Source organism: Dipodomys merriami, unplaced genomic scaffold, assembly GCF_024711535.1.
Source record: "Dipodomys merriami isolate MVZ:Mamm:240054 unplaced genomic scaffold, mDipMer1.0.p SCAF_12, whole genome shotgun sequence".
Taxonomy (NCBI): Eukaryota; Metazoa; Chordata; class Mammalia; order Rodentia; family Heteromyidae; genus Dipodomys; species Dipodomys merriami.
Window position 1 is genome coordinate 718799 of NW_027202493.1, and position 25671 is coordinate 744469.

At 38.7% G+C, this 25671-nt stretch overlaps 1 protein-coding gene and 1 pseudogene across 2 annotated transcripts in view; one reads left to right on the top strand and one right to left on the bottom strand.

The window, feature by feature from the left end:
• The window catches only part of Hgsnat (heparan-alpha-glucosaminide N-acetyltransferase), a 50447-nt gene that overhangs the window by 24193 nt on the left and 583 nt on the right, over positions 1 to 25671 (bottom strand). The window contains exons 1-10 of one of the 2 annotated variants that reach the window (XM_070016043.1): positions 25317 to 25575; positions 24940 to 25026; positions 23743 to 23858; positions 16832 to 16968; positions 16509 to 16630; positions 12227 to 12296; positions 9527 to 9596; positions 5275 to 5384; positions 3054 to 3130; positions 1937 to 1967 (exon numbers count right to left, since the gene is read on the bottom strand). In XM_070016043.1, the coding sequence (XP_069872144.1) occupies positions 1937 to 1967; positions 3054 to 3130; positions 5275 to 5384; positions 9527 to 9596; positions 12227 to 12296; positions 16509 to 16630; positions 16832 to 16968; positions 23743 to 23826 (701 nt within the window). In that variant the 5' untranslated portion in view covers positions 23827 to 23858; positions 24940 to 25026; positions 25317 to 25575. Of the gene's footprint in view, positions 1 to 1936; positions 1968 to 3053; positions 3131 to 5274; positions 5385 to 9526; positions 9597 to 12226; positions 12297 to 16508; positions 16631 to 16831; positions 16969 to 23742; positions 23859 to 24939; positions 25027 to 25316; positions 25576 to 25671 lie in introns of those variants that run through there. The other variant, XM_070016042.1, reaches the window with a different exon arrangement.
• Positions 6424 to 7710, top strand: LOC138823122 (growth hormone-inducible transmembrane protein-like; annotated as a pseudogene).

Sequence of the window (25671 nt, forward strand, 5' to 3'; positions counted from 1 at the left end):
CTAATAAAATAAATTGTAAATTTTAGAAAATCATTTACACAAACATAAGCCTTATACCAAGTATAAAAACCATCTAGTAACACCACTTTTGGATGGACTTCATAACAGTAAACACAGGCTGTGCTCAATGCTGGTCTTAAAAAGGGCTCTAAGGGGAAAAAAAAGCGGGGGGAGGGGGGGCTCTAGGTGCCAAAAATGTATGGTGTGAAAAAAAACAGCCTCTGCAATAAAAGGTACTGGGAAAACTGGACATTCACATGAAGAAAACTAAAATTAGATCCTTGGTTGTCACCATCACCAATATCAACTCAAATTGGATCAAAGCTCAAGATGAGACCATAAACATTTAAACTATTGCAAGATAAATCAGGAGAAATATTAGAACTTATAGGCACAGCAGAGAGGAGAGGAACTTTACAAATATGATTACATCATAATAAAAAGTTTCTATACAGCAAAATCACTAAACTAAAAAGAAAGCCAACAGACTGGGAGAAGATCTTTACTAGCAATACATCCAACAAAGGCCAAATCTCCAAAATATACAAAGAATTCCAAAATTACCCTCATCCCGAAAATAAAACACTAACCAAAGAACAAAAGGGCAAAGGAGCTAAAGAGATACTTCTCAGGGGCTGGGAAGGTGGCTCAGTGGTAGAGCGCTTGCCTTGCATGCCTGAGGCCCTGGGTTCGATTCCCCAGCACCACATAAGCAAAAAGAAAAAAGCCGGAAGTGGCGCTGTGGCTCAAATGGTAGAGTGCTAACCTTGAGCTGAAGAGCTGAGGGACAGTGTCCAGGCCCAGAGTTCAGGCCCCACAACCAGACCCCCCCCCCAAAAAAAGAGAGACTTCCCAGAAGTAAGAATGGCAAATAAATATATGAGAAATTGCTCAACCCTGGCCATAAAGGAAACGCAAATAAAAACTACAGAAATTCCATCTCACCCCAGTTAGATTAGCCACCATCAAGAATTCAAACAACAAATTCTGGCAGGGATGTGAGGAAAAGAAATCCTAGTGCACTGCTGGTGGGAATGTAAACTAGTATAACCATTCTGGAAGGCATTTTGGAAGTTCCTCAAAAAATTAAACAAAGAATTTCCCTATGACCCAGCTATACCACACCCAGAATGTTACAAGTCATTTGTACATCCGTGGCCACTACTACACTATTCACAGTAGCCAAATTATAGAAACAGCTCATATGCCTTACAGTAGATGAGTGGATCCAAAAAATACGGTAAATATATACAGTAGTATTTTACTCATGCATTAGAAAGAATATAATACCATTTGCAGGGAAATGGATGGACCTAGAATATATCATGTTAAGTGGGGTAAATCAAATTCAGAGAGACAAACTGCACACGTTTTTTCTCATATGTGGAAACTAGATCTAAAATATAACTAGACATGATACTTATATGGGACTCTAGGCATTCACACACATATCAGAGCAAAGGAGGTTATTCTTAGGGAAGGAGGAGTCCAAAGGCATAACTCTTCTAAACATTTAAAATACTATTTATCAAAATGAATTCCAGGAAATAGAATGTGGGTTATTTATGTTGTTCTTGGTGATGGTAGTGATGTTTATGTGTTGATTTTTATATATTTTTTTTCTTTTTTGGCTTTTTGGGAGTGCACAGAAAGGGAAGGAGGAAGGGTGAACAAAAGCAATCATGGCATTCAATATACACTATGTGGAAAATGAACTATGTAACTTGTGGGCAGGGACAGGAAGGGGAAACTAGGGAAAAGCAAAGAAAGGGATGATATTGTCAAAAAGAGAAATGCACACGTTACCTGAATTATGAAATTTTAACCTCTCTGTACACACTTTAATAATAACCATACATTTTTTAATTAGTATCATTTCAAAGACAAAGAACTACAGATGACCTGTGGAAGAATTGATGGTAAGCTGCCAACTCACCATGGGAATACAAGGTCAGCCACTGTCAGTCCTGCAGAATAGACATGTACAAACAGTAAGAAAGAGGATTCTAGGATATTAATACTCAAAATGGATTCTATTATATATTTTCACAAAAAGTAAAACTCTGTCTAGTAAAACTTCTGGTCTAGGACAATACCTGACTTGTCTTCACTTAATGTTTTGCAACACAGTGCAAAAATATAGAACATATTTAGTTGTGCAAAAGAGAAGGTAGTGGGGCTGGGAAGTTGGCTCAGTGGTAGAGCGCTTGCTGTGCATGCCTGAGGCCCTAGGTTCGATTCCTCAGCACCACATAAGAAAAAAGCCGGAAGTGGCGCTGTGGCTCAAGTGGTAGAGCGCTAGTCTTGAGCTGAAGAGCTGAGGGACAGCACCCAAGCCCAGAGTTCAGGCCCCACGACTGGACCCACAAAAAAAAAAAAAAAAAAAAAGAGAAGGTAATGCTTAAATACAAATGGGATATACAATTCTTGTTTTAAATAAATACGTAAATACAACCATCTGGAATCTTAGGTCTGAATTGCAAAGCTGCTTTACCAGGAATCAGTATGTGGAACAAGGTGTTAATTATCAAATATGATCACAAAGAGTCTCTCTTAAAAACCGTCCCCAGTCCTCTATAGACATGATTTGTACAGGTCAAAGAAAACTGAAATGTCTCAAAAGTCAATCATCTCTAATAGTCAAGTTTATTACATTATTCTCTTGGTTTCCATAAAACGTACTCCTAAGCCAACTACCAAGCCATACTATTCAGCACCATTCATTGATGGCACATCAAGAAAAATTAAGTTTTAGAAGGCATAATCTCTAAGGATATAGTGGCTATCCTACCTACACTGTGACAAGAATTATTTGACACTAAATTCTGAGTTAAACACTCTCAGCAGAAATCTTCAGTCTTCATGTTATTATAGAAAAGCAATCTAGACCAATAAATTATAGAGCCACGGCACACAAGCAGGAGCTCAGTAGCTAGGACAGGCTAGTAAGGCCTTATCTATGGAGTTTCTGGAGAGAGTGCTGAGGGATCTTCCTGTCCTCTAGTTGCTTTGAGAAGAACTATGAGCAATACTACCTTTGGGGAATATCTTACCATTCCAACTTGAATGTTTGAAGTACCAATATTTTCCTCCTCCATAATTAACAAATACCATGAGGGTAAGAGCTATCCTGAAAGCAAATGGAAAGAGTACTTTCAGTGCTTTCAATATGACAAGAAATGATTGCAATATCACAAGGACTGATATTCACACTCACAAAGTACATCATGTCATACCATGATTAACAGGTCAATTTATAACACAAGAAGAGATTTAAAGAGCAAGACATTATTATCTTCTAGTCACCTCAGTTGGGACCATACAACTAAAGTTCAGTTGCTATTCCAAGATATCTTAAGGAACTGTTAAAGAATGTAAAAAGTCATTTGAATCAGAGAGCTAAAGACTTGTATCCTGGGTCTTTTCCTTTTAGCAAACTAACTCTGAGCAATCATCTCACCACATATAACTAAGTGCTTGGTATATTTTAGGCACTTGATGTTGGCTTCTGCCTATTTGTGAACAGCTTATCTCCAGAAGCGGAAATAATAATAAGAAAGAGGAACACAATAAAATATACCAGAATATACTGTTTGATGAAAGAAGACTTTAGTACAATAAAGTAGCAAAGTGAGATATCTGTAACCCAACTGCCTAAAATCAAATTCTGGCTGTCTCATTTAGAACCTGAATGATTGAGAAAATATTCAACTTAGTCTATTTTTTTTCATCTGCGAAACAAGCAAATTAAGAGGACATACCTATAGAATTGTTAAAGAGATTAGGTAAACTAAGACAAGAGCAGTGGCTGACACAGAACTCAAGATCTTTTACAATTTAAAATTTTGTTTTATAAGCTAAGTATCTCTAAAACCTCAAAATGCTTCAAAATCCAAATTTTAAGTGTTTCTATGAAGTCATGAGTCATAAATTCTACATCTGATCTCTTATGACAGCTCATAATCAAAATACAGGCATGGGGCAAGCAGTATAACTCAGCTGTAGAGCATATAAGCCCTTGATTCAATTCCCAGTACCAAAATAATCACTACTAACAGTTTTGTTTTTTTTTTTGTCGGTCATGGGGCTTGAACTCTGGGCTTGGGCGCTGTCCCTCAGCTCTTCAGCTCAAGGCGAGCGCTCTACCACTTGAGCTACAGCGCCACTTCCGGTTTTCTAGTGGTTTATTGGAGATAGGAGTCTCACGGTCTTTCCTGCCCGGGCTGGCTTTGAACCGCGATTCTCAGATCTCAGCCTCCTGAGTAGCTAGGATTACAGGCGTGAGCCACCGGCGCCCGGCTACTACTAACAGTTTAAGGAGGGAAAAGCATGCTAAAAATATTTCCAACAGGAGAAGCTACAATGCTTGATAAGAAATGTACTCATTATCTTGCCCATGTAATTGTAACCCCTCTGTACAATATTTTCACAATAAAAAAATAAAAATAAAATATTTCCAACAATTTTTGATAAGAGAAACTCTACTAGTATTACTTAGCTTCTAATATTCTTACCAAGAGAACTCAGAACTCACTCTGCAGAGACTAGAAAGAAAGGATAAGGTTATTACTGGAGTTTTAATGCCCCAGTAGGTGGAAATGGAAGACCTAATACCTATATATATTTACTTTTAGCTATATGGTTTTATATTTTATTTTCAGTTTGGTTCTGTCCTTCATTCAGATCTAAAACCAATTAACAATTTGTTGTTGTTGTTGTTGTTGTTTGTCGGTCGTGGGGCTTGAACTCTGGGCCTGGGCGCTGTCCCTCAGCTCTTCAGCTCAAGGCGAGCGCTCTACCACTTGAGCTACAGCGCCACTTCCGGTTTTCTGGTGGTTTATTGGAGATAGGAGTCTCACAGTCTCTCTTGCCCGGGCTGGCTTTGAACCACGATCCTCAGATCTCAGCCTCCTGAGTAGCTAGGATTACAGGCGTGAGCCACCAGCGCCCGGCCTCAATTAACAATTTGTGACATGACGTTGGATCTGCTATGAAAAGGGCCTGATATTCAGGTTGTTCTGCTGGTGCTGAAAGATAAATACTTTCTGAATGTTGAATGTTGGTATTTTTTTGTAGACTGCTGCATCTTCTAAGTTGTCAGACTACTGGCTGGAGCTGGTGGCATAGTTTATTGCACCATGGCCCACTTTCTCAAATGTAAATGACCTTACCTCGACAGACTGCACATGCTAGTAAAAACCAGTTCACTCCTACTATGCCTCTATTTTAAAATATTATATTACATATCAAGAACTTGCAAGAGAGCGCACATACCCTCTGAATGTGTCCAAAGAGCAGAGACGGTGTGGCAGGGTAGGCAGGTGTCGTGTTTCTGATTGGCAGACAGCACTGAGAGGGTCTTCCCTGCTTGGGGATCCAAGCTCCTTCAAAAAACAGAGAGATCCATTCAATAATGCCAAGTAGTGGGGAGGGGAGGGGGAAGGGGGGGAAGGAGAAGGATTGGGATTGGGGGGGAGGGGGGAGGCTGGGAAGGGATGTGAAGGGTAAACCAAAGGAGGAGGGTGCAATGCTTGGTAAGAAATGTACGCATTATCCTGCCCATGTAATTGTAACCCCTCTGTACAGTATGTTCACAAATAAAATTAAATTAAAAAAAAATGCCAAGTAGTGTAATATGTTTATTACTTGGTATTTAAGGGACGATATTAGAGTAGAAATACAAAGATAATTTTCAATTTACATTTGTAAAGAGAGCATCAGAGGGGCTTGGAAGGTGGCTCAGTGATAGAGCGCTTGCCTTGCATGCTCGAGGCCCTGGGTTCGATTCCTCAGCCCCACATAAGCAAAAAGAAAAAAGCCGGAAGTGGTGCTGTGGCTCAAGTGGTAGAGCGCTAGCCTTGAGCTGAAGAGCTGAGGGACAGTGCCCAGGCCCAGAGTTCAGGCCCCATGACTGGACCAAAAAAAAAAGAGAGCATCAGAGGTACATTTTGGTGAGCTTGCCAGTGGTCATTTGTAATGACACAAAGAATTGGTTCTTAAGTGCGTCGTGTACAAGTACACAAGTATACATGCTGATAATTTATTAGCACAAATTTAGTGTCATGTTTAATCATTAAACTATCAGTGTTTATGTATTTAAAATTCATGTTCTTGATTTATTTATTTTTATTTATTTATTTATTTATTTTTCTCTTTATTTTCTTAATTGGAAAGACTGCAAGAATGGAAAATGTCTCCAAACTACACAGTAATGTGGCCCAGACTTCCAGCATCATTGAAGAAAAGAAAAATAGAACCTTCTTAAGAGCTGAGATCAAAATTGTTTTTTATTAAGAATATATGTCTTGAAGAACAGGGTAGAGGGCCCGAGAAGGTTTTTGCAGACCCCGAAGGGGAACTGTGTGGTGGAAGTCACCGGAAACTGAGCATTTCAGATCTGCTTAGTAAACCTGGTTCATCACCATGCTGGCTGCAAGGCTTACATGACACTACCTTCCAGGGTTTTCCACCCAGCTTTCACCAAGGCCTCTCCCCCTCCCCCTTGTGAAGAATTTCATCACAAAGAATCAATGGCTCCGGGGCTGGGAAGGTGGCTCAGTGGTAGAGCACTTGCCTTGCATGCCTGAGGCCCTGGGTTCCATTCCTCAGCACCACATAAGGGGAAAGAAAAAAGCCGGAAGTGGTGCTGTGGCTCAAGTGGTAGAGTGCTAGCCTTGAGCTGAAGAGCTGAGGGACAGCACCCAGGCCCAGAGTTCAGGCCCCACGACCAGTCCCTCCCCCACCCAAAAAAAAGGATCACTGGCTCTTAACACCCAGCAGGAAATATGCCACCTAAACAAGAATTGGGATGTGCCTTGGAAAAACTGCCCAAGATGCCACATTTGAGCCATCAATGGAAAAAGTATTAAAAATTGACCAGATAGGATAGTTTGTGTGTGTGTGTGTGTGTGTGTGTGTGTGTGTGTGTGTGTGTAGGGGGGGTGGGGAGTCTGCTGTTGGTCTTGACGTACTGTGTTACTGTGGCTTGGGAATGTCTAATGAGATTAGAACTATTGAAAAGACTATAATCTGGCCTCCGTATGTGATGGATAGAAAACATTCTACCTATATGTACTTAGCAGAAAGTATTGGTGTAACCGCTTTGTCTGCTTTGGCAATAGCCAGATCTCTGTTCTCATGAATCTCATGCTGAGAGGCTCTTGGGTGACAACTGGTGCAACCACTGCAGCCATGATTGGAGCTGGAACGCTAGTACAGTCCATATCCCATCACCAGAACAAGGGCCCGAAGCATCTTGCTTGATTGCTACATTCTGGTGTGATGGCTCCTCTGACAATACTAGGGGGACCCCTTCTCATAAGAACTGCATGGTACACCACCGGCATTGTAGGAGGCCTCTCCACTGTGGCCATGTATGCTCCCAGAGAGAAGTTTTTGAACATGGGTGCCCTACTGGGAGTGGGCCTGGGTCTTGTATTTGTGTCTTCACTGGGGTCCATGTTTCTGCCACAGAACACTGTGGCTGGTGCCATCCTGTACTGAGTGGCAATGTATGGTAGATTAGTTCTTTTCAGTATGTTCCTTCTATATGATACTCAGAAAGTAATCAAATGTGCAAAGAGAACACCATTGTATGGACAGAAGAGATATGAGCCAATCAATTTGATGTTGTGAATCTACATGGATACACTGAATATTTTTATGCATGTCACAACTATGCTAGCAACTGGAGGTAACAGAAAGAAATGAAGTGACAGATTCTGACTCCTCCATCTGTTGAATAGGAGCAGATATTCATTGCAGTTTGGACAAGCAGCTTTCATTGAAGTTTAGAGGATAAGAACTGTCAACATGTTTGAAATGTTCCAGTAATGTGACCCTTCAGGTCTGCTTTTCCTTCTAGAGAATAAATTCAGTAGTGTTCTTCCAGATAAGATATATTTTCAACATTGCATGTAAATATTCCTAACACACTTTAACAAATGTGAAAACTAAGATTTGTGTCATGAGAATTTAAGTGTATTAGATTAAGAGTTAGCCTATGTATTTTGGTAGATGCAAAATATTGTGATGTTATAAGTGACTCCAAGGATTTGATACAGAGAGCAGAGAAAGGCAATCATAGGACTTAGCCCCAGTGAACATTATTTGGTGTATTTGAAAATAAACAACTGCTGTTTTTTTCATTAGCCTGTAGAAGAAAAATGCAGGATTTCTTCTTCTGTTCTTTTCCTTAGTACTCTTTTTCCAGTGTTGATATGTTGTTACAGTCCAGAATGTGAATCATATGGAGACCCTGATAGAATTATGTGTGTGTGTGTGTGTGTGTGTGTGTGTGTGTGTCTGTGTCTGTGTGTGTGTGTAAGAAAGAGAGAGAGAGAAAGAGAGAAAGAGAGTTTTACATTGAAATGTCTAAAACAAAGTATCTTACTCTCACAAGTATATGTGATGCTTTTGTCAGGTATACATGAAATATATTCACTAGCTGCTGAGTTTTGTGCATATTTATTGAATGTCTAATTGAGATACATGCTTTCATTTTTTCATCTCAAAGTTTTGGACTTTGTAGCTTACTCTAGAGCTTTTGGACATTTGTAGCTTACTCTAGAGATTTTGAAAATGTTTTACTCCTGAAACTGTGGTTGTTGTTGTTTTTCCATTTCCTCTCAGACTGAACATTGAAAAACAAAGCAAAAATTATTTTTTTCTTTAGAGTATGTATGCATCAGAAGTGTACTTGGCGGGGCTGGACGGTGGCTCGGTGGTAGAGCGCTTGCCTTGCAGAGGCCCTGGGTTCGATTCCTCCGTACCACATAAGCAGAAAAAGCTGAAAGTGCCGCTGTGGTTCAGGCGGTAGAGCACTTGACTTGAGCTGAAGAGCAGAGGAACAGCGCCCAGGCCCACAGGTCAGGTGCAACGACAAGACAAAAAAAAAGTAAACTAGGGATATTGAATATAGTTCATTGGTTCCCCTAGCAGAATTTCCTTTTTGTCCTACATAGCTTTCTCATGATATTTGCAAGTTTTTTTGATATATAATAGTTATTTGGGGGAAGTCTTCAGTGAATGAAAGGAGATCTGTATGATTATTGAGATGATTGCTAATCTTGGGGAACATTTTGTTACAGTAATCCTGAAATAACTATTTTTGCCACTTCAAAGTACACAGGATATCTATTTCTGAAATAATAAAGATTCCAGCTGTATGATGAAAAAAAAATATGTAAGCCTTTGGCTGGAGACATGGCTTAAGCTGTAGAATGTCTACCCAGCATCCACAAACCCAGTATCTTCTCTCCCACAAAAAAGAATATATGTCATAGGCACATACCTACAATGCCAGCATTCAGGATACAGGAGAATGACAAGTTTCAGGCTAGACTGAAGACTAGCCTGAAATGAGACCCTGTCTCAAAAAAAAAAAAAAGAAAATTTGGGACTCGAGTTGAGAACATAGTTCAGCAGTAGGATGCTTGTCTAGTAATAATGATTATTAAGTAGGAAATCATAAATTCCAAGTGTAGAAAACTTCATAGATAATACATAATACGTTCTAATAACTCACAGAATTGATAAGATGATCTGTTTCTCGGGAATTCATTGCCTTAGAAATCCAATTATTAAAGTCATACAAACTGTAAATAAAAGACAATGGATTTTCTTTAATTAGACTTTTCAAAATATTTGTAAGTTAGATGGATATAAAATTAAGGCTTATATTCTACAATAATAAATTAAATATTAACATTCTGAAAGATTTTTATTAACATTAAAAACAAAAATCTAAGCTAAGAACCAATGTTTCATGTATATAACCCAAGCTACTTGGGAGGGTGAAATACGAAGGATCATAGTTACAGGCCAGCCCTGGAAGAAAAGTTCTTGAAACTCCTTCTCAATCTATAGCTGAATGATAGATAGCATGCACCTATCATTTTAGGTGCATTTTAGGTGGAACGCTGAGATTAAGGAGAAAGAACTTCCAGGCTAGCCTGAACAGAAAAGTCCAGGAAACTCCAATGGAAAATGGAAGTGGTCATCATAGCTACAGCCAGGAAAACTAAAATAGGAGGATCACAGTCCAGATGTGGGAAGGAAGCAACACCCTATCTTTGGTGCCCATGGTCACTAGTCATTTGCGGAAGGATGGGAATATATGCCTGGAATAGACACTTCTGACTTCTGCGGACCTCTCAGCAGAATATAAAATTTGTTCCACTGCACCATAAATCTGTCTTAATGGTCAAAAGATTAAGTAGCATGTTTTTTGTAATCAGCAAAAAACAAAACAAGAAAAAGAAGCTTTATCGAAGAAATAGATATGACAACTTCAAGGTCTAACATCCACATATGAGAGAAAACATGTTAACTTTTTCTAGAGCCGGGTACCGGTGGCTCACCCCTGTAATCCTAGCTACTCAGGAAGCTGAGATCTGAGGATCGCCATTCAAAGCCAGCCCGAGCAGGAAAGTCCATGAGACTCTTATTTCCAATAAACCACTAGACAACCGGAAGTGGTGCTGTGGCTCAAGTGGTAGAGTGCTCACCTTGAGCTGAAGAGCACAGTGACAGCACCCAAGCCGAGAGTTCAAGCCCCGTGACATACCAAAAAAAAAAAAACAACAAAGAACTTTTTCTGGAACCTAGCTTATTTCACTTTATATGCTATTAGTTTCATCCATTCCTTATAAATGACATGCTATGATTTCCTTTTTATGGCTGAAATTTATACATATATAAGAATATATATACATACATGTACATACATATATATACATATATAAAATATACCTCAAAGCACTAATATACCTCATAAAATATAAACTATACCTCAAAGCACTTCCAGTATTGGAAGATAAAAAATATAAAAAGTAAATCTTACCCTGGCAAAAACAAAGCTATCCATATGTTTTGCATTAACTTTGCCACATTTAAATTATCCAGTACATAGATCTGCCCCTCTCTTGTCATTAAAAGCTTGTACAGATGAGACACTAGAATAATGAATCATCATTTGGCTTCACCAAATATCTACATGCAGCCAATCTTATTTCATTTATAGTTCTATTCTCTGCCTTTCATCTCTGCTGTGATTATTTTATAAAAAAATCTAAGGCATCATATCATTTTATCTACATATATATCAGCATATATATCAGCATCATTAAAAGATAAAACTATTTTACATATAAACATAATCCATATATCAAATAATAGTTTAAAGATGAGCAATAAGTCCTTATTATGACCACATAGCCAGTTCAGTTTCCTTGTCTAACATTTTTATAGTTCTATTGCCAAAGTTAATATTCATACAAAATCCAGATAGTCAATCTGTCCATTTGTAATTTCTTTTCCTCACAACATAATTCTCATTTTGAGTTTATTTAGCATTGCTTATGTCATTGTCACATGAAAAATATTAAAACAGCTAAGGAAGGGCATAAAAAGTTGAGATAACTAGGAAAAAATTAAAACACTAATTCTCTTGTACATATGTGTTCTCCAAATGAAAGGGAGCTTCTTTATTCTTCCTTTTTTTCTGATTTAGATACTTCTGATTTAGATAGTGATTTAGTCCAGATACTTCTCTGGACTTTCTGCAGGTATTTTTGGAAAGCATTCAGGCAAGAAATAGAAAATAATAACACTGTCGTCAACAACAGCATATTGCACATAAACAAGAGAGGCAAAATCAAGTGCAAAGATTCTGCAGGGGGTAAAGACAGAATTTCTCCTCTTTGCAAGTGTTTGACCTCAGTTTGATGCCAGAATGAGCAGGAAAGACCATGAGACTCTTACCTCTAATTAACCATCACAAACCAAGAAATGCAACTATGGCTCAAATGGTAGAGTTCTAGCTTTAAGCAAAAAAGTTCAGGGGCCGGGCGCCGGTGGCTCACGCCTGTAATCCTAGCTACTCAGGAGGCTGAGATCTGAGAATCGTGGTTCAAGGCCAGCCCGGGCAGGAAAGACCGTGAGACTCCTATCTCCAATAAACCACTAGAAAACCGGAAGTGGCGCTGTAGCTCAAGTGGTAGAGCGCTCGCCTTGAGCTGAAGAGCTGAGGGACAGCACCCAGGCCCAGAGTTCAAGCCCCACGACCGACAAAAAAAAAAAAAAAGTTCAGGGATGGTGCATAGACCAGTCTCAGGACTGGCACCAAAAAAAAAGTCATTTTAGCTACTCCATTTGGACAGAATAATGTTCAGAATAATGTTTGGTGGGTCAGACTACCCAGGTCATATTCTTCCCAATAACTTACCTCATCAAAAGCTTTAGGAAGGATATTGCAATGATGAATGCTAAACCAACAAGGAATGCAATACTTACAGCTATGAAATAGGAAGAAAAACATTATCACCAAAAATGCCATCATAAGCATCAAAGTTCTTAGGTCATTACATTTATCAATGAAAATGAAAACAAATGTCAGAAAAGCTTAGATTTTTATGTTAGATTTCCTATGAACAATTAAGAATGCCCTTTATGAGGGAATCTTTATTACCTTTATTGTGAAATATACCAACCATACAAAAAGTACAGAGAACTGTATTTATCCACATATCTATGACCCAGATTCCAGATCTATCAACATATTGTCACCCTTGGGGCTGGGCTTTAGTTCAAGACATAGCACTTGCCTAACATTTTGCAAAGTGCTGGGTTTGTTCTCCAGCCTTCTTTCTCCTATTACTAGCCCTCTCCTCTTTTGGCTGACAGAGAGAGAGAGAGAGAGAGAGAGAGAGAGAGAGAGAGAGAGAGAGAGAGAGAGAGAGAGAGAGTGTGTGTGTGTGTGTGTATCCTGGACCTTGTGTGTCTCTGTGTGTCTGTGTGTCTGTGTGTCTGTTCTGGAGCTTTAACTCTGGGCTTGGGCGCTGTCCCTAAGCTTTTATTTGCTCAAGGCTAGCATTCTACCACTTGAGCCACAGCTCTACTTCCTGGTTTTCTGGTACTTACTTGGAGATATGAATTTCAATGCTTTCCTGGGAGGGTTAGCTTTAAACAGTGATCCTCTGATCTCAGCCAACTAAACTGAGAGGATTACAGGCATGAGCCTCCAGCACCCAGGTCTAACTTATTTTAAATCCCAGGTATCATGCCCCTTCATCCCTCCATACTTCATGATGTCATTCAAAAGACAAACTGACTTCATGTGTCTCCTGACTATATTGAGAATACCACATCACCTTGGTAGCATTACTAAAAATTGCAAAACTTCTTCTACTCATTCATGAGAAAATATGAAACAAATATAAATCCAAGGACAACTTACAAAACAATTAGCCAATAACCTTCAAAACTATCAAGATTATGAAAGACAGAGAAAGGCAGAGTTCTGACAACTAAATGGATTGAGGGACCCTGAATTTGATCATGGACCAGAAAAAAGACATTAAAAACATAACTGAGGAATTTAAATGTCTGGAGATCAGTACTGTATGAATGTTAACTTCCTGTCCTCAATAATATAACAAGATTATACAAATTGCATTACACTAAGGGTATAAGAGAAATGCAGGATATTTGGGAACTTTTTGCAATTTTTCTGTAAACTTAAAGCTATTTTACAACCACAATGTTGTACAAATTGAACAATCATTTGCTTTGATAATATGGAGGAGCTGAACGGTGAAAGCCTGACCCCCTAGTGTAAAATTCTTCTGTCAGATGGTTATTTGCCTATGTCAATTATTTCATCAGCACTGGCAAATATCCTATCTATCACTTTATTCATGAAATAATTCACTCACATTTAGGTACTTACACTAACCTGTTACAGTTAGAACAGGAAAAACAGAATATGTTTATATTATTCCTTTTTTTCACTTTTATCTTTTTTTCATTTTGGGTTTGTTTTGTGGGATTTGTTTTGGTTTTTGTTTTCTTTGTTTGCTTGTTTGTTTTTGCTCTTTTTGAGACAGGATCCTGTTATGTAGTCCAAGCTGTCCTAAAACTTGCTATATAACCCAGAGTGCCATAAATTCAAGATCCTTCCTAAGTACTAGAATACAGGTATACAATATTGTTTTCAGCAAAATCTTTCAACTGATAGTTGCTTTAAAATTCAACCTAGTCAAAATCAGGTGCTCTTGTCACCACCAGAGGCAATCAAAGTTCTTTTTAGTTTTATAACAATCCTTTGGATATTGCATTGAATTTGTAGATAGCTTTGGGCACTATTGCCATTTTCACGATGTTAATCCTTCCAATGCAGGAGCATGAAAGGTTTTTCCATGTCCTTAAATCTGCTTTAATTTCTTTTTTAGATTTTTTAAATTTTCATCACAAAGGTCCTTCACATCTTTGGTTAGGTTAATTCCTAGATATTTTAATTTTTTTGAGGATGTCCTTAAATCTGCTTTAATTTCTTTTTTAGATTTTTTAAATTTTCATCACAAAGGTCCTTCACATCTTTGGTTAGGTTAATTCCTAGATATTTTAATTTTTTTGAGGCTATTACAATGGAGTTGCTTTCCTAATTTCAATCTTACTCTTCTCATTGTTAGCATACAGAAAAGCTATCAATTTTAGGAGTTAATTTTATACCCTGCTACTTCACCAACATTTCAGTTCAGCTCAAGTAACTTGGGAGAGGAATCTATAGGGTGCTTTAAATATAGGATCATGTCATCTGCAAGGAGGGACAGTGTTACTTCTTTCCCTTTTTGGATCCCCTTTATGTTTTCTCTTGCCTTATTGCTCTTGCTAAGAATTCCAGTTCTATATTGAAGAAGAGTGGAGAGAGTGGACATCCTTGTCTCATTCCTGATTTTAGAGGAAATATTTTTGACTTTTCACCATTAACTTTAATGCTGGCTGTAGGTTTATCATATACACAGCCTTTATTATATTGAGGAATCCATATCCATTTATTATATTGATTATATGGATTCCTAGTCCCCCCAAAACACTCAAAAAACAACAACCAATTAATAAATGGCCTAAAGACTTAAAGAGAGACTTCTCAGAAGAAGGAAGAATGACCAATAAACACATGAACATCTCTAGCCATTCAATATCTCTAGCCATAAAAGAAATGAAAATCAAAACAACATTGAGATTCCACCTCACTCCAGTTAGAATGGCCATTATCAAAAAAAATTAACAATAACAGATGCTGGCAGGGATGTAGCCAAAGGGGAACAGTACTACACTGTTGGTGGGAATATAAACTTGCTCAGCCACTCTGGAAAGCGGTATGGAGGTTTCTCAAAAGACCAAACATATATGGAATCAGCCCAAATTCCCCTCAGTAGATGAATGGATCAAGAAAATGTGGTATATATACACCATGGAATTCTATGCTTCCATCAAAAAGAATGACATTGCCCCATGAGTAAGGAAATGGGAAGACTTGCAAAAACTATATATTAAGCGAAGTAAACTAGACCTAAATAAACATAGGTTGCATGATTTCCCTCATTTGTAGTAATTAGAATGTGCCTATAAATCTACAAGTAATCACAATGGATAGTAAAAGATACTTGGACATAAACAGAACTCTAAATATTCACACAGTGAGACCAAAAGAGGATATTCTTAGGAGAGGATCATGAAGGCTCAATAGCTATATGCATATGATCATATAAAATAATGTTTATTGAAATCAACTCCAAGAAATTGAAACATGAGGCTTTTTTTTCTTTTTTTCTTTTTTTCCTTTATCAATTGTGGGCTTGAACTAAGGGTCTGGGCACTGTCCCTGAACCTCTTTGTGCTCAAGGATTGCACTCTACCAATTGAGCCACAGCACTTCCAGTTTTTGAGTGGTTAATTGGAGATAAGCCTCACGGACTTTCTTGCCTAGGTTGGCTTTGAACCGCAATCCTCAGATCTGAGCCTCCTGAGTAGCTAGGATTACAGGCCGTGAGCCACTGGCGCCCTGCTTCATTCTTTTTCTAATGATTTAATTGTCCTCTATTGTGGTCCTTTACATTGACTCCTATATTCCTTTTACATAACCTCAGTCTCCTTGTGACCAGTCTTTGTAACCACCCAGATTCACTATTAATTTCTGAAAGTCAACACACATAGTATTATCTGAAGGATGATAAAGAGTAACAGATTTTCTTCAGTGGGCTTCTTAGAGAAAAAAGGACCCTCCTTAACATAAAGGTCTATTGGTATAAGCCACACAAAACCCAAACCAAGGATAGTTAAACACTAATTCTAGTTTCTTTCCACTGCATTAGCCTTTTGATTTATTTGTACTTCACAATTAAATTTAATCAGAAATAAACTTATTAAAATATGTTAATATATCATATATTGCATTAGTATATTTTCTTAGTATGTATCCATGACACAATAAAAACATTGTAACTGGGACTAGGAGGATAGCTCAGTGATAGAACATGTGCTTAACATGTTCAAAGCCTTGAATTTGATCCTCACTACCAAAAGAAAATAATTATTACAATTATGCCATAACTAAATGATTTAAATATCTATAATCTACATTTTAAACTATTTAAAATTTCATAAATTGCTTCATTTTGTAATACTTTATAACAAAAAAACAGAATTAAAGTGCATGTACATACGAAGGTTACTGTCAACCGGATTCTTATTAACTACAAGGTCACAGGTAATTTCACCTACTCCATTGCTGGTGTGCTTTACCAAGACAGAATAGTTTCCAAACTCTCCAAATTTGTATTCTAGCCTACAAAGAAGGGGTAAAATTAAGACAAATGGTTAGATTAAAAAAAATATTGTCTTTGTTAATTATCATATAGAATATTCATTCTTAGCTACAGATCAGGAAAGATAAAGACAAATATTTTAATGAGAAAAAAATGTAGAAAAAAAAAAGCAAAGAGAAAAATACAGACTTCAATTAGTTCAAATCAAACCAGGCACAAACCTACAAATTTCTTTCTCTTCCAAGCTATCATTAATTTGTAGAATGGATCCATGCTGGGTACCAAGAGAGACAGCTGCGATGCTTGGCTTCCCTGGTTTTCCACCATGAGAAACATTTACCAGAAACTGAAACAAGCACTGTAAGATAAAAACATAAGATGTAAACTCTTAGGATTTTTTTTTATTGTTTTGTTTCCTAGAGGGTTTTCAGTGATGCTAGGGATCTAACCCAGGGCTTTACGCATTCTAAGCATGTGCTTTACCACTGAGCCATACCTCTAGCCCTGTTAGACATTTCTAAGTCTTACAGTATATATATATATATTTTTTTTTTTTTTGGGGGGGGGTCCAGTCGTGGGCCTGGGCGCTGTCCCTCAGCTCAAAACTTGAGCCAGAGTGTCACTTCCGGCTTTTTTCTTTTTGCTTATGTGGTGCTGAGGAATCGAACTCAGGGCCTCATGCATGCAAGGCAAGTGCTCTACCACTGAGCCACCTTCCCAGCCCCGTCTTACAGTATTTAAAGGACATGAGCACCCATCTGAATATCCTAACATGACTTTTTCTTCATACTCATAAAACTTTTAGATCTCAATAAGAGATAAAATTTACCAACTATTTTTTATTAAAATAATGACTGTCCAAATATAATTGAACTAATTTTATTCATATTTCACTAATAGATTACATTAAATCTTGAATCCTTATGTTTTACTAAAAAAATATTTAACAAGTAAACTTACAGAACTCTAATGTACATATTTACAATATTTGATGGATGCATAATATCTCATCAACTTCTTAATATGTATTTAGGATAAATTTCAAGGCTTTTGTTTTATCTTCTTGTTTTTTGTATTATAAAAATATTACTTTAAAAGATCAATAATACATGAGATTCTTACTTCTTTCTTTCCCAAAGATAAAATAAGCATTTCAGTAACTTCCATTATAAATGGCCAAATAGTATTCAAGTAAAATTAGAACAAGTTAATTCATCATAAGCTTTACCAGGACTTAAAATCATTTCCCTTTTGGTTCATTTACTATTTATAGCACTGCACTAAAAATGCAGTATGAATCAATAGACTAAATAAAGTCAGCATGTTGGGCTGGGAAGGTGGCTCCGTGGTAGAATGCTTGCCTTGCATGCCTGAGGTCCTGGGTTTGATTCCTCAGCACCACATAAGCAAAAAGAAAAAAAGCCGGAAGTGGTGTTGTGGCTCAAGTGATAGAGCGCTAGCCTTGAGCTGAAGAGCTGAGGGACAGCGACCAGGCCCAGAGTTCAAGCCCCATGACTGGACCCAAAAAAAAGAAAAATAATAATAATAAAGTCAGCATGTTTGATACTGTTTCCTACAGTGTGTGAACCATCAGTTATATCTCATGTTTTATTGAACATTATTAAAAATATGCTTTTCCATTGTGATATTTTTTACTATGTCAAATATTTCTGCATTCTTGTTTTTTTCCTTTTCATTTTCTTATATTTTGTTGTTTTTAAATTTTTATTTGAACATACTAATCTAATTTCACTTATTTCTTGTTACTTCATTAACTTAAAAATATTTTCATCCTTTTCCCTTTTTTTTAAGTTGGTAGATTTTATTTTTCAAGTTGACTGTTCTTAGAGTGTATGATAAATTGTTTACAAACCCTTAAAATATTACATAAATTCAATTTGGTGCCAGCGGTTCATGCCTGAAAATCCTAGCTACTCAAAAGGCTGAGATCTGAGGATCACAGTTCAAAGCCAGTCTGGAAAAGAAATGGCAGGAAAGTCCGTGAGACTCATCTCCAATTAATCACAGTGCTGGAAGTGGCGCTGTAGCTCAAGTGGTAGAGTGCTAGCCTTGAGCAAAAGAGTTCAGGGACAGTGCCCAGGCCCAGAGTTCAACTCCCAAGACTGGCAAAAAAAATTACATAAATTCAATTTTACTTTTTTTTGTGCCAGTCCTGAGGCTTAAACTTAGGGCCCTGTCTTTGAGCTAGTGTTCTAGCTTGAGCTCCATTTATGGCTTTTTAGTAGCTAATTAAATATAAGAGTCTCATGGATTTTCCTGCATGTTCTGGCTTCAAACTATGATGCTCAGTGTTCGCTTAGGCAGCATATATACAAACTATGATGCTCATATCTCAACCTCTTGAGTAGATTAACTGTACTTTTTGTATTTATTTTGGTATGTTAGTTAAAAAGACCAAGGTCTTTTTTGGCTACAAAGTGACTGTAGCTTCATCATATATGTTATCTGCTACAGTAAGTCTCCACATTGACCAGTGTTTTGGGCCACCAGTAATCTTTGGCTCATTTACTTTTTCATGTGAAATTCAGAATTATTTATGCAGATTATACAAAACATTCTATAGCAATTGTGCTCAATATCTGAATAAACATAGGAAGTGCTGTTTTTCCTATGGTAATCGTCACCTCAGTACATTAACTATCTCTCTATTTAGCCTGTATGTTTCCTGTCAAAATTTTATCACTTCCTTTACACTGATGCCTACTGAAACTGTCACTAGTATAATCTTTGCATATGCTATTTATTCTGATAGAATTTTTAAAATTTGACATTGATATTGGCCTGTATTTCTCTCCATGTCTTTGCCAGGTTTTAAATTTAACACCCCGCCGGATGCCAGTGGCTCACACTTGTAATCCTAGCTACTCAGGAGGCTGAGATCTGAGGATCTCGGTTCAAAGCCAGCCTGGGCAGGAAAGTACGTGAGACTCTTATCTCCAATAAACCATTACAAAACCGGAAGTGGCGCTGTGGCTCAAGAGGTAGAGTGCTCGCCTTGAGCTGAAGAGCACAGGAACAGCACCCAAGCCCAGAGTTAAAGCCCCACGACTGACAAAAAAATAAAAAATAAAAATAAATTAAATAATTAAAATTAACACCCCACCTATATTGCAGAAGAAATCAAACAGCAAGTCAATTTCTTTTAGGGAGGCATGGGAGCTAGATTTATATAGGATAAGAATAATTTATTGAGGGGCTGGGAAGGTGGCTCAGTGGTAGAGTGCTTGCCTTGCATGCCTGAGGCCCTGGGTTTGATTCCGCAGCACCACATAACAAAACGAAAAAAGCCGCAAGTGGCACTATGGCTCAAGTGGTAGAGCGCTAGCCTTGAGCTGAAGAGTTGAGGGACAACTCCCAGGCCCAGAGTTCAGACCCCACAACCGGACCCAAAAAAAAAAAAAAAAAAAAAAAAAAATAACTTATTGAAAGTTCCAAAAAATTAGGTGAAGAAATGTTATAACTTTTCCAATTTCATTATCTAGTTTTTATGTTCTCAATTTCTTGAGACAATTTTCATATTATATTTTAAGAAAATGGAAAAACTGGGCTGGGAAGGTGGCTCAGTGGCAGAGTGCTTGGCTTGCATGCATGAGGCCCTGAGTTCGATTCCTAAGCACCACATGAACAGAAAAAGTCAGAAGTGGTGTTGTGGCTCAAGTGGTGGAGCACTAGCCTTGAGCTGAGGGACAGTGCCCAGGCCCAGAATTCAGGTGCCATGACCCACAAAAAAAAAAAAAAAAAAAAAAGAAAGAAATAGAAAATGGAAAAACTGCCGGGCACTGGTGGCTCACGCCTGTAATCCTAGCTACTCAGGAGGCTGAGATCTGAGGATCGTGGTTCAAAGCCAGCCCGGGCAGGAGAGACTGTGAGACTCCTATCTCAAATAAACCACCAGAAAACCGGAAGTGGCGCTGTAGCTCAAGTGGTAGAGCGCTCACCTTGAGCTGAAGAGCTGAGGGACAGCACCCAGGCCCAGAGTTCAAGCCCCACGACCGACAAAAAAAAAAAAAAAAAAAAAGAAAATGGAAAAACTAATTCTATAGCTGGCATAGGAGTGTATGACTATAATTCCAGCTATTCAGGAGACAGAGGCAGAAGGACCCTGAGTTCAAGGCTTGCCCTAGAAAATGTAGCAAGACCCTATCTCAAGAAAAAAAAAAAAAGATCATGCAATCGTTTCTAACATATTTATAAGATGATTTCTATGTTGCTCTGTATGTCCCTCCCCCATGGTATAACCCATGTTTTCACTGTATTTGATGTTGGTATAATTTGTGGAGGGGAAGGGAAAAAACAAATCGTTTAACTAGGGATACAGGTGGACCCATTGCAACAATGAGATGTACAAGTCGTTATGTCGAAAAATGAACTTTACAACTTTGGTGGGGGGTGGGGGGAGGATCAGGTGGGGGGAAGGAGGTGTATAGGAAGGGATGGAAAGGGGAAACAAAGAGGAGGCAACAATGCTTGATAAGAAATGTACTCATTACAGGTGGACCTGTTGCAACAATGAGAAGCACAAGTTGTCATGTCGAAAACGAGCTTTACAATGTTGGTGGGGGGAGGGGGGGTAAGGATTGGGACTGGGGGTGGGGAGGCTGGGAAGGGATGTGAAGGATAAACAAAGGAGGAGGCTGCAATGCTCGGTAAGAAATGTACGCATTATCCTGCCCATGTAATTGTAACCCCTCTGTACAGTATGTTCACAAATAAAATAAAATAAATTAAAAAAAAAAAAAGAAATGTACTCGTTATCTTGCCCCTGTAATTGTAACTCCTCTGTATGGTATTCTCACAATTAAAAAAAAAAAGAAAGAAAGAAAGAAAGAAAAAGCTGGGTGTGATGGCACAAGGCCATGTTCTAGCTCCATGAGAGGCAGAGATCATGGTTTAAATCCAGCTCAAACAAAAATGTTCACAACATTCAATCTCAATCAATGGAAAGGCATACTGTTGCATGCCTATCATCACAGTGACAGGAAAAAGCACAAGTAGGAGGATCATAATCCAGGCTAGTTCAGGCATAAAGCAAGACTCTATCTCACTAATAACCAACCCAGAAAAGGGATTGGAGGAATGGTTCAAGTGGTAGACCACCTGTCTATCAAGTATGAGGCCCTCAGCTTAAACCCAGAAAATGACAAAAATAAAACCAAATAAAGAAATGACAGAAAAATGGACCTAATCTTCAGGCCCACCAAAAAAAAGAGAGAGAAGAGAAAAAGAAAAATTGCCAAAGATTGAAAACTAGGTCTCAAACTCATCTTCTCCTTCCTCAGCCTCCCAAAAGCTATGATTATAGAAGTCTGCCATAACACCCAGTAGATTTTGAATCTCAAATTTATTACCTAATAAATTTCATTAATCTATTCACAATATAATTCTTTTAATTTCAGGTTATCTTGATCTTAATTTCAAATTTTCTCAAATATTATTGGTTCCCTTAAATTTGTCAACTGTGTGACCTTTTAAAATATTATAACTCATATCTTCACTTATTTTTCTTTTTGTTGTTGTTTATATTTACATTGTTTGCCTTCTAAAACTTTGAGAGCACTTTGAACAGTTTTGCATTTCTCTTTTTCTTTCTGATTAGGAAAGCAAAATTCTGAGAAAGCTCCAAAAGGTGTAAATTCCCATGCTGTCACCTAACAGTTATGCAACCAGAAAAAAGTCACTATCTTTTACTTAATCTCAGAATTATTTATAAAATCTTCTCTACTGCATTACCTCTCCACTGGATCGCTATAGGGATTAAATTAAGTATCCTAAGACATAGAACAAGCCCTCAGCTGTGGCATTTATTATCAACTTTGTTAAAAATACTTAAAATATTTTTATAGTAATTACTTTGGCCTGGCCTCAATATTTTTCTATTAAATATTTAATGTTTGTATCATAGCTCTTATTGTGTTTGTTTTTTATTTGGCAGAGAAATGGGACTGCAAGATGTACAACTGTTTTTTTATAAATTCTATTATTCTTTTAGGTTTATAGGCAAAGACACTGAGGAACAGTGCACAAAAATATTATATTCAAGGTTACAAAGTGATAGAGGCAGTACTCCAATCTGGAATTTTAGCTATAAAATCCACACTTTTTAACTTTACCTCTATTACTCTGTTACAGTCTGATGAAAGTATGTTATTTGTCTCTACATTTTCATTTTGTAGTTTCTACCATTGTTTTCTGTGTTCTTTGGAGACACATAAATTTAGAGCCTTCTTATTTTGCATATTTAGTAAATATTTATTGTAGATATTTATGTAAATGCTAAAGCTTAACCGGTCCCTTACATTCCAACATCTACTTCATGTTCCAACATCTACTTCATCATAAAGTATCTATTATAATGGGGGTTTTTTGGTCATGGGGCTTAAACTATGGGCCTGTGTACTCTCCCTGAGCTCTTCAGCTCAAGGAGAGCACTCTACCACTTGAACCACAGTGCCACTTTTGGTTTTCTGGTGGTTTATTGGAGATAAGAGTCTCACGGACTTCCTGGCCAGGCTGGCTTTGAACCACGATCCTCAGCTCTTAGCCCCCGGAGTAGCTAGGATTACAGGCGTGAGCCATCAGTGCCGGGCCATAACATGTTCTCTGTAAGTACAATACTTTGGGCTTTCTGTTGGATTTTTTTCTGGGCCTGGTTGCTGTTCCTGAGCTCTTCAGCTCAAGGCTAGTGCTCTACCGTTTGAGCCAAAGCACCACTTCCAGTTGTCTAGTGGTTACCTGGAGATAAGAGTCTCAAAGACTTTCCTGCCTGGGCTGGCTTTGAACCAGAATCCTCAGATCTCTGCCTCCTGAGTAGCTAGGATTACAGGCATGAACCACCAGCACCTGGCTGATTTTTTTTTTCCCATACTGGGTTCAAACTGAGGGCTTTGTTCTAACTAGGAATATGCTCTACCATTCAGCAACACCTCCAGCCCTGTTTTCAGCTATGGTTACTTTTTAGATAGGGTCTTACTTTTGATTATATCTCCTCTAATTCTTATTTATTTTCTTACCTGTCCAATTGCAGGGAAAAGAGTTTTAGATTAGAGCAATAAGGACTGAATAAAACAAACTCCAAAGGAAATAAAACTGTGAATATACACACAATACATACACAATAACAATATTCAGACTTCCAGTAGACAGCCAAGTTTGTTTCTAGCAGTTCATTATGAATGAGTAGCAGAGCCTGATCCATCTTCAGTTCCACATGTTTGTTTTTTTCTAAATCTAATAAGAATTAGGAAGAAATGCAACTTAATAGTTTCCATATAATAATATGAGCTAAATTTTCCTCATTTTACATATACAGATTAAAGCCCAAAAGAGTTTTGACCATGCCCTGAAAATTTTTCAGTGACATCACGGATCTGAACCAAAGTTGTTCAATTTCAAAACCCAAATATTCCTCAGCCATAATACCATATTGTGAACTCAAAAGCCTGGGCAGCTTGTTAGAAATGCAAAATTCTGCCCTTCTGAGTCACAATAGACCTGTTTCCTATTACAAGGGCACCAATTTAATGGTGCTAATTTACCATGGTAACTGTGTTATTGTAGATACCCAAATCATGCTCTTCCTGCATGCCATAACAGCCCTGTAAAATAGTTCTTGCCTCAAGTCTATGGCTTCAGCATTCCAAGTAGCTAGGACTAAAGGTACATGCCACTGTGAATCCAAAAAGGATCAAGGAACTTGTCCAAGGTCAGAATCTGCTAGCAGCCAGGATATAAACTGAGATAGCCAGCCAAATACACCTAACCTCTAGGTTACAAAGCTCCTTTAGCAGCTGAACAAAGATTAGCCTTTTAAATTTTTTCCTGACTTTTTTTTTTTTTTGGGGGGGGGAGGGTCCGGTCGTGAGGCCTGAACTCTGGGCCTGGGCGCTGTCCCTCAGCTCTTCAGCTCACGGCTAGCGCTCTACCACTTGAGCCACAGCGCCACTTCCGGCTTTTTTCTTTTTTATGTGGTGCTGAGGAATGGAATCCAGGGCCTCAGGCATGCAAGGCAAGCGCTCTACCACTGAGCTACCTTCCCAGCCCTTTTTCCCGACTTTTTAACTTGACAAATATCTTAATTAATCATGAGCATGTGTAAACATGTTTTCCACCAGTTTTCATGAGAATTGTTGAAATAGTTAATTTAACCCCAAAGGCTTTCTTAGGTATTTGCATTAAGAGTGTGTGTGTGTACAGGACAGGTCCTGTACTGTCCCTTAATTTTTTTCGCTCAAGACAGGCACTCTTCCACTTGAGCCACAACTCTACCGAGATAAACTCTTAGAACTGCTTAGAACTGAAATTCTCTTACCTCAGCCTCCTGAGTAGCAAGGATTACAGGCATGAGCCAAAAGCACCATGTCCAATTCTTATTTTCCACCCTTTCCCCTGGTGAGCTCTGGGACAAAGTAAGTTAGGGATCACTGGATGAACTGCTTCTCCTGTCCCAGCTGCACAGTATTCACCAGAGGCAAAAGCACCCCAGCCTGCCTCCTGCCCAATCCCTGCCCTGGGGCAGTCCTCCTCCCCACAACGCAAAACTCAGGCAGTCAGCAAGTCCAGCCTCCACTTCTGAATGTTAATCGAAGAGGCGAGCGTGGTAGTTCCCCAAAGACACCTCGGGCAACCCTCCGCTGCCACCTCTCACCCCTGGACGCCATTTGCGCGGGGTTTAATCCCAGTACAGACCAAGGGTCGCGAGTTGTACTCCGCGCACGTCCCCTGCCGACCAGACCTAGGGGAAAGGCCTGCATTTTTGTGCTGCATACTAGATGAGCGTCAGTTTTGCAGCGATAGAGTAACGAGTGTCTAGATCAAAGGCTTCTCTCCACGGAAGACGCGGCCGGAGGGCAGCCCAGCCCCTCCTGCGCCTTCCTCTCCACACAGCCAGTGCGCCTGGCCCTTCACCGCGGGGTGGGGGGAACGGGGCAGGGGCCACTCTCTCCCTGCCAAGAGGACTGCAGCCCAAAGCGCCTAGGCCAGGCGGCCAAGACTGCAGCGGTTCAGGCTGGAGGCGGAGCGCTCAGGCTCAGCATCCCAGGCC